The sequence below is a fragment of the Telmatherina bonti genome (genome assembly GCF_933228915.1).
Source record: "Telmatherina bonti genome assembly, chromosome: 9".
In the NCBI taxonomy this organism is placed as follows: Eukaryota; Metazoa; Chordata; class Actinopteri; order Atheriniformes; family Telmatherinidae; genus Telmatherina; species Telmatherina bonti.
Genome location: NC_136627.1, coordinates 15765471 through 15774717, shown reverse-complemented (window position 1 = coordinate 15774717; position 9247 = coordinate 15765471). Strand labels below are relative to the sequence as shown.

Sequence of the window (9247 nt, the reverse complement as noted above, 5' to 3'; positions counted from 1 at the left end):
GAGAGAAGGAGCAAGTCTTGCACCTTTCCACAATGCCTCAGTGATGTTGGGGATACCTCAGTTCCTGTGTGTATGTCCATAACTCCCCCCTCTGGAAGAAGGTTTAACTTCTGTGCACTGGAAACTACTGTTCCACTCTTTGGACCCGCTCGTCCTTGGTCCCACCGCCCCTCCGTCCTCCTGCTGTCTCGTTGATGCTTGCACACTGGCTCAAAAACAGAACAGGTCCTATATTGCACAGCATGCCCTCATGGCCTTGTGGTGGCGTGTCAGTGGTAGCGACTTCTTTTCTCCTCAGTCTCAGAGGTGTAGTCCCTCAAGCCAATCCCTCGCTGGAGGTTCAGTAAAGAGTCTTTCATCTGAAGGACAGAAAACCACATGAGAAATGAACAAAACCTGCTTTCCATGTTCATTCATTCTGGTGTAGAGATGCAGCTTTCCAAGGGATCAAAATCTCATTGCTCAGATCAGTTTTGGCCAAGCTTTAGTTTTCCAATGGTCTCTTTGCTTTTCTCCCCAAATTTAAATTTTGTACATCCCACATGTACAAACAATACAATTCTATTCAATACAGTGCAGTTCAGAGGACACTGAAGTGACATCAGAGCCCCAAGCAGTCTAACTTGCATTTAAGGTGAATCCTGCAAGGGATATTTTTCCTAACTTAAAGAAATGCAGAAAGTCTTGATGCCAAAACAGTTAATGTGAGAGCTTTACTTAGTGCAGGCTCCAAGTTGTTATCATTGTTTTAATCAGTTTATTCTCATTCAGAGAAGTTGGGAAACTTAAATATACATTTTGTACTTCAGACTTATCCTCAATCTGTGTATGTCTGAAATCTAGATTAGTCAGGAGGATTTCTGGGGAAAAAATATTTAATTGAACAAAATTACCAACCTGCAAATATCTAAATAAATGGTGGATTATATTTATTACACTAATCAATAAAACTGATTAAGACATTGTTAATCTGACAAGGCCATGTGGAAAATGCCCCATCATGGCATGGGGGGGGGGGGGGGGGGGAAGATGGTCATTGTGTACGAGACAATGACTAATTAAGCTCTGGAGGCCAAAAGCATGTCTGAACTGGAGCGAGATTCTTGGGATGATTGGATTGTTTGAAAATTGGTTTGGCTGCGTCGGACGTGTCGATGTAAAAAGAGCCGTGAGTAAAGTTTACCGCTAAACATATAAATAATGTGTGCTTTTAATTTTGTTATGTTATATTCTTTTCAATTTACAGATGTTTTTTGTGCATTTTATAACGTGAAACACTTATTGCTACTCATGAATGAAAACTGCTTTAGACATAAAACCTGACTGATTGATTGACTGAAGGGGTGTGATTTGATTTTGCATCAAGTTAACACCACTGTGGATCCATAAGGTCATTTTATGTGATGTGTAAAGTTAATGAAGGACAATCCACCAATTGATACACACTTTTCCAAAAACTCTCAGAAAGCCTCATGTTTGACTAAAAGATATTTTGCTTCACGGAGGAGTTCATGATTATATCAGTGACCACAAGGTGTTCAGGTCCTGTTGCTGCAAAACAAGCCCAAATCATGACCCCTCCATCATGAGGTGTTGGTGCTGATATGCTGTGTCCACCAAATGTGATGCTGCACATTAGGATCAGATATCACTTTGGCCTTGGCTGTCCTAAGGGGAACATTCGGAAAGTTTGGGGTTTGCAAACGTAAGCTGTGCTGCCTTGTTCCCTTGACAGAAAAGAAGGAATCTCTATGAAACAAGCCATGCTTGTTCAGTTTAGCTCTAATTGTTCATGAGCTAAAACATTTAGCATGCTAACTGAAGCCTGTTGAGTCTGAAATGTAGTGAATGGTTTTTTTTTTCAGTGTCTCTGAGCCTTGGGGTGAACATGCTGGAATGTCCACTCCTGGGAAGACTGACAGCTGTGTTAAATGTTTTCTACTTGTGAATAATCTTCCTCTCTATATAATGAAAAAAAAAATACATTGTTTAGAAATGACTTTATAGCCATTTTCAGTTTGATGGATAGGAACAATTGCCTTCTATGTCTACAGCTGATATGCTTTGATTAGCAGCACATGGTAGCCATTTACCCACTTACCTTTATTTAGAAGCACTAATGGTATAATTATTTTTTCCACAAACTGCTTCTGTATTTGACTTTGTTTGTCAATTAATAATAATGACACAATGTAAAATGACTTGCGTCACAGCTCATTTGAGGATATGGACATAATCAGATCTTTTTTTTTTTTTTGTAACGATGCCCTGATATATAAAAGCTGAAGCAGTTATTACATGACTGTATGTTTTCTATATCAGCAGTTTAAACTTTTCTTCCGCATTCAAATTGGTCCGATTGAAGAAAAACGTCAAGAAAAAAAGGCACCTTCAGTTAAAGGCTCCAGCTTCTTTCTAACTGAACCATGCTGCACAGAAATGATAACTTAATTATTGACAACTTCACTGAAAAACATGCTGAGAGATCATTTAGATGAGGCAACCGCAATGTGCTAGATTTTTAATGCCGTACTTCTTTAACTTTGCTCAGCTTTTGTAAAATGTGGGATTCCACAGACTTGCACACTAAATGGTTCCCTTTCTGTGAACTTAGTTCTTTGCTAAAACCTCGTCTTTTATAAATTGCAGCGTCAGAGCTGCAAAAGCTGTGCAGAGGTACAGGAGATCTCTTCATGTCAGGAAACTAAGATGTCGGGCAGATTTATGCACAGGCAGGCCCCATGCACATCCTTCCATCAGCCCAAAGAGGGTCGGTAGAAACTGAAAGAGTTTGTGCTGTTAGCTCCACTTATGTCTGGCAGAACTGAAGACTGCAAGATTTCTGGAGCATCTACCTGTAACAGGAATGCAAATACAGAAAAACCTGTCCAAGTACCTGGTCCAGCAGCACCACCGAGGACTTGATAATCTCCCTCCACTTCTGCAGCTCGGCGTCATGGTAACGCTGCTGTGCCTCCAAGAGCTGGGCCCACTCCATCTGCGTCTGAGGCAGTTTACTGGGAAACGCGCACACACACACACACACACACACACACACACACACACACACACACACACACACACACACACACACACACACACACACACACACACACACACACACGTTGGCAACATCAGGGTGAAGCCACTGAAGCATGATTTCCATTTGGGGGGACGGCCAATAAACAGTTTGGTAAATTGTTTCAGTAAGACCAGAGCTATTCAGGGGTAATTTTAGAAACTCAGTGTTTTCCTGTCACGTGAAGAACCATATGGATATAGTTTAGTCTGAAGTGTATGTACATTTGTGTGTGTGTGTGTGTGTGTGTGCGTGCGGAAATGACTGCAGCAGATCTCCATTTTCTCTCAACACTTTGGGAATTAAGCTTTTGTTTCCCCTAAATACCTCTGAAGTCCATTAATCTTATTGAACTATTGAGACAAAGGTTTTGCTAATCGACGCCTGTGTACCTCTCCTGAAGCCGCAGACTTTGCCAGGTTGTTAAGGACTGTGCAGAGTACTCCAGCATCCACAGTTTATAGAAAAGCATCATGTTGAGGAACACCAGCAGAACCAGGCTGAGGGAGGACAGAAGATAAGCAAAGTCAACAACTGAGACCTTTGTTTTCTATTTCAGAATTTCCCATGACCTTTTTTCTACATAAATAGAATTAATAAATACTTATATGAAACTGAGCTGTACATAATTTGTTTCCAGCAGTTAACCACAAAACATATATACCTGAGACAGATCCTATCGATGGCAATGGAAGAAGAGGAGACAGAAGTTAAACATGAGAGAAAACCAATGTTTTTTTGAGTAAAAAAAAAAAAAAAAAAAAAAGGTAAAATCCAAGTAAAAAAAAAAAAAAAAAAAAAAGAGTTAACTGAAAAAAGGGATGAAAACATGTAACTCAGAGACATGAGAACACGTGTCCCATCAGCATGTGTCAAATTTAAATTTACACCCGGGAGAGCAGACCTTGAATACATCCCCTGTACATGAATGTGTGTGTGAGTGTGTTACATACACAAAGCTGATGATGAGCAGCAGTTTGGAGACGCTGTACAGAGCCAGGCCTCCAGGCAGGTGATGGTGTTCTGGACTCTGGTGTCTGGTCTGCGTGGAACCTGCCACTTGTTTGATTCTCTGAATAACGTCCTCATCTGTCGGCGTGGTAACAGGGCTAAGGGCCTCATCTAGATGTTGGCTGCGCATGTGAGGGAGCGGCCGCTTCTTCCGCCTAACCGTGGAGTTCTTTATGCTCTTTGCCTTTGGAGACAGCTGGTGGGTCTCGGTCAGCATCTCTTCCAGTTTGGACAACTCCAGCTCTGATGGGTGGGAAAACTTCTGTCACTTATCCATGTCACACCTCATATAAAAGCACTGAAAAAAGCTTTTTTTACTACATTTGCTCACTGTGGTTTAAACTAAATCTTCCTTTGTTATTACACTTATATCTAACAGTAAAACAACTGCATTAGTATTAATCTTAATACAGCTCTGTTTTTTTTGTATAACACCAATTCAGAACTAAAGTTAAACCCTCTTTAACTTCAGCCTGTCTTCCACTTTCTCTCCTCCATCCTGTCTGAGTTTGGTTTTAAATCCCATGCTCCAAGCAGTAAAAAAAAATCCAGCAATTAGCTGCATGTGGTGTTTAAAAGTGCAGCTAACTGTCCTCTGCACCTCTTGTCTGTGTTTTGTAATCACATTAGTGGATAATTTGGTCTCTCAATTGCAGCAGTTACTTGCAGTTTAGTGCAGATCTGTACCAGCTTTGTTGATGGTTGTTTAAAGAGGTACTTGTGATTGTCTGGAGACCAGGCCAGGATTTACTGCAAGTGCCACAACATTTACATTCAATAAGGTATTTTTAGACACAGTTACTTTCTGTTTGATATCATGGATAATGGATTCTTTTGCACTCTCTTTCTATTATTCTTTGATTTATCACTAAGCACTGAATCCATTTTTCCATGTTTCTCTTAGTTTGGTCTTTTTTTTAAAAATTGATTCAAAACACCTGGTATAATGTTGAGTCCTATTATCTGAGCTGGACAGAACATCTCAGTAGCTACTACACCTAAAACATTAAGAAATGTTTGTGTTTGTTAATAATCAAATCTCACTCCAGCTGTTATGAATCCCCTAAAACAGGAGTGTTTACATTTTTGCAAAACAGACTAAACTTCCAATGGCCTGAAAGTGAATTAGAGTATGATTTTACATCTTCCTCCTTTCAGAGCTAATCTGTGTTCATCTAACCATATTCTTACTCACTGACAAATCACAGGAACCAGATACAAATTCCGTTTACTGTAACTTTGCTATTTTACAATGTTGTCAGTATTAAAATATGAAGTTTCAAAATGATCACATTCATTTTTTTCAGTTTCAGCAATATTACAAATGCACTTCTAACCACCATTAGAAACTACAGCAGCATGGTAACAAGTTTACGGTGAAAAAATGTTTTTTTTTTAATGGAGGGGAGTTTCACTGAATAGTAAATAACTAAACAGACACATTAGAGAAAAAGTGTACCAAGATGGCGGAAGTTCTCTTCAAGCCCACTCCAGAAGTTCTTCTCAATGAAGCCTTTTACAAGCCCCCACGGCTGTTTCCTGTAACGCAGCTCCGTTGATACCCTGAGAGACAAAAAATGATTAGTACATCCATGAAACCTATTTTTAAAAAAACATATAAATACTGACTATGAAAAATGGAAAAGCAGATTTCAAACATCAGATTTAAAACTTCCAAAACATGAAAAAAATTGGACCACATCTTACCGTAACCGGCACTTGTTCTTGGCCACCCGTGTGAGCATGTAGCGGTTGAGAGTGTAGAAATAATCGTGATAGGGTACGTCGTGCGTAATGACCTCAGCATCAATGATGTAACACTCGCTCTCCTGGCTGGCTTTGTACAGAGTCTGTTAAAAACAGGAAAATGTGGCTTTATTGTTTAGAAAAGCAAAGCATACAGTACCAGCCAAACGCACTCTCATTAAATCCAATGGGAAAGTGACCAAACATTTGACTAGTTGTGTAAAAAGAAAGAAATGTGTCTGCTTTAGCTAACAGGAGCTGATTTTACCTGCGTCTCAGTAACAGTGGCTGATTTAGGTGCCAAAGGATTGGACAGAGAAATGGTGTACATGATCTCTCTGGTCTGGTTCCCTGCCTCCTCCTTCTTCCACGGGTGGTAAACTACATCTGGACGGAGAAAAAATTTCTTTTATCTATACTACTCCCTGGGATGTCAAGCAAAAACAACTGGATCAATATCAGTGTTACTGACCTGAAAACCGTCTCTGCTCCATGAAGTCACTCATGAACTGAGACTCTGTGAAGAGGATGTCATAGAGCTTGTCTACGTTGAACTTGTACACCTCATTGATATGCTGTCTGCCGTTCAAATCCTCGTGGAACGCTTGTACTTCACCTACGAAACTCAAGATTAGTCACAACTCCCTCCTGTTTCTTTATATGACAAAGAAATCACTTCGAGTTCTGTTTATTGTGGATAGTTACCCTCATCGTGGGTTTCCGAGGAGTCACTGAGCTCAGTGGGGATGTCTTCGTTGTCATTAAAGTCCAGTGATGGTGAGGGGACAGGACCACCAGGCCCGCTGGTCTCATTCTTCTCCTCCACCACCAGAGGCACAGTCAGGAGCTCCCCATCTGGTAGGCAGTCTGCAAATTCCTCTGCTGGGAGTTCAAACTGAGGGGGAGGGGAATGACACTGGAGTCAATCATCCACAATATTCCTGGGTAAATCTTGTCAAGCATGTTTTCCGGGACGCCGTTCTAACCTGGAGAACTGCTTAACCCGATAGGATTTTGGGACAGCACCTTATAAACACAAAATGCTACTTACTGTGATGGGTGTGTCATGGTTGCCAGGACTTGTTATAGTGCTGTTTGGGATGGTCTTCTTAGTCAGGGGAGGACTCCCCTCAGGCTTGACCTCTGCGCTGTTTTTCGTCAAGTTGTCATTGTTGATCTCATTCTCCTCATTGGGAATCTCTTCGCTGAACCTGACGACGACGGCGGAGAACATTAACAATGGAAGTTATGCGTCTATGCCTGCTGCGTCTAGGCACTACACTGGCTCATCCCTGCAATTAGATGCCTTTAATGCTTGAAGAATTTATGGCTTGGTGTTAAGTGGCTTAAGAAAGAAAAACACATATTCCACTGAAAGGGCTCATGCACAATGACTGCATTGAAAGTGAGTGAAAAAGCAGCTGATGCCCAATGAAAACGTCTGAAAGAGCTTCAGAAAGCCTAAAGGCCTGTTGCTTCAGACCACTTTAAAAGATCAAAAGAGAACCTGCCTGCTTGTGAGTAGAACAGAAAGAAAAGAGGGGCGGGTCAAGACTTCTGGTAAATACTAAAGGTATATCCAGTTGTTTGCGACAGACTGGTGACGTGTCCAGGTTGTACCCCGCCTCTGGCTGGGATAGGCTCCAGCTCCCAAATGACCCTTAATCGGACTAAGCAGTACGGATAATGAATGAATGAACGAACGATGTCCAGTTGCATTTTTGTCAACCCTCATTGATAATACTCAGAAAATTAAGATAATGCTCAAGACTTGTGCAAACAGGTGCAACAAACCTCTGGTTCACTTGTTGTCAAGTCATTTACACTAGTAAACCAATGAATGGACTGCAGATCTAAAACCCAGGCTTGCAATAACTCACTGGCTGCCAGACATTGTTAGAGCAGGTGTCTTTGGCATCCAGTGTGCTAATTTGAACTACTTTAAGCAGCTTTAGGAAACATTAATAACAAAAGACAACAGACATAAGGATTTCTGTGGGTGTCAGAATGCAGAATGTTAGAAATAGCTAAAATATCTGGTGAACCAAGAACTTAAAAAGAAAACGATGAAATTGTGACTCTTCCCAGCATGTAAGCGTGGATCTAAAGGGATCACCTTCAAGGGCATTTTATATGATAGTTGTGTTAATGATACCGCAGCCTGAGCAGACTCACCCCATGGTGTTGAAGTCGTCATCAGGAGGAACATAGTCCTCATCATCACTGGTTAGGCCGAGCTCGTTCCCGTAGCACTGATGAACAAAGTGCCACAGCTCTTTGGGGCACAGCGGCTGCAGAAGACACAAACAATTCAAGCAGGAACTAGTGGTCAGATATGCCACTAAGTCAAACTAGTGAAATAAAAAAAGTTTCCTAATATTATTGGTGTGAATTTATCTGTTTCAGATAAACTTTGACACGCAGAGACCAGATATGCTTACCTTGTCAAGCAGGGCGTTCTGCCATAGTCTGAACATCATCATGTAGGTCCTGTCTCTAGCTCCAAACGAGGTGAAGAAGTGCTGTGAGGAAGTAAAGGCAATCACTTTTTACTGCAGAAATAACAGAAATTAGGGTAGTGTTTAGAAAAGCACTGATTTGATACTTTTCACTGGATGAATGTGAGATACTTGTAATTCAAAATTAATTGAATATTTAATCAGTTCTGGTGGGCGATAAAGTCCTGCCAAGCATTCTGGACACATTTGTAAGTGACAAGATACACCACCCCTTCTACTGATGTAATGATTTAATCACAAATCTTCTCAAAAGCTTCCAGGTTAGATTAAATGTTTTTTTTGTTTTTTTTTTACAGTAATTGGAGTCTCAACAGATGACAAAGCTTGTATCCTTTACCTTCTCAGTGTCTGTGCAGACCTGGATGGCGTTGGGAATGAGGCGAGCAGTCTTCTCTTTCGTCATTGAGCAGATGTCCTTTAGTCGCACTGTCAGCTACATGCAAACACACAGAAGTGCAAACAATTATAGCCACAATCTTACAGTCAATAAAAATGTGAGTAGAAAGAACTTAAAGCCATACAAGGGTTTCCCAGCGGAAGATGTTGCTATAGAAACAGATCCAGTTCTCAGAGAGGTAGAGTCGTCCCTGCAGGAGGATGTCCCGTTGGAGAGCACAAGAGTAGTCTGCAAAGCAAACAAATCCCACCATCTCAGAAAAATAACTATGTCGAATATCCATAGTAATACTACTACTACTAATAATAATAATAATAATAACAATAATAATGATAAAAAATAAAAATAAAAATAAAAATAATAATAATAATAAAAATAAGAATAATAATAATAATAATAAAAAAAAATCAACTCAAGGTTAAATAACATCATAACTATGCATTTATGGGACATAATTAATAATCAGCGCATTCATCAGTATCTTTGACATGATGA

The 9247-nt window shown here is 40.4% G+C and overlaps 1 protein-coding gene across 1 annotated transcript in view; it reads right to left on the bottom strand.

The window, feature by feature from the left end:
- Positions 1-246: 246 nt before the first annotated feature.
- Positions 247-9247, bottom strand: part of gramd1bb (GRAM domain containing 1Bb) — a gene marked incomplete at its 5' end in the record, with an annotated part of 80368 nt that continues 71367 nt past the window's right edge. The window contains 15 exons of the mRNA XM_079246240.1: positions 247-359; positions 2897-3017; positions 3472-3579; positions 3744-3755; positions 4033-4333; positions 5550-5653; positions 5798-5940; positions 6105-6223; positions 6309-6452; positions 6542-6731; positions 6888-7047; positions 8012-8127; positions 8278-8358; positions 8693-8788; positions 8877-8980. Coding sequence (XP_079102366.1) covers positions 270-359; positions 2897-3017; positions 3472-3579; positions 3744-3755; positions 4033-4333; positions 5550-5653; positions 5798-5940; positions 6105-6223; positions 6309-6452; positions 6542-6731; positions 6888-7047; positions 8012-8127; positions 8278-8358; positions 8693-8788; positions 8877-8980 — 1889 coding nt within the window. The 3' untranslated portion in view covers positions 247-269. The remainder of the gene's footprint in view (positions 360-2896; positions 3018-3471; positions 3580-3743; positions 3756-4032; positions 4334-5549; positions 5654-5797; positions 5941-6104; positions 6224-6308; positions 6453-6541; positions 6732-6887; positions 7048-8011; positions 8128-8277; positions 8359-8692; positions 8789-8876; positions 8981-9247) is intronic.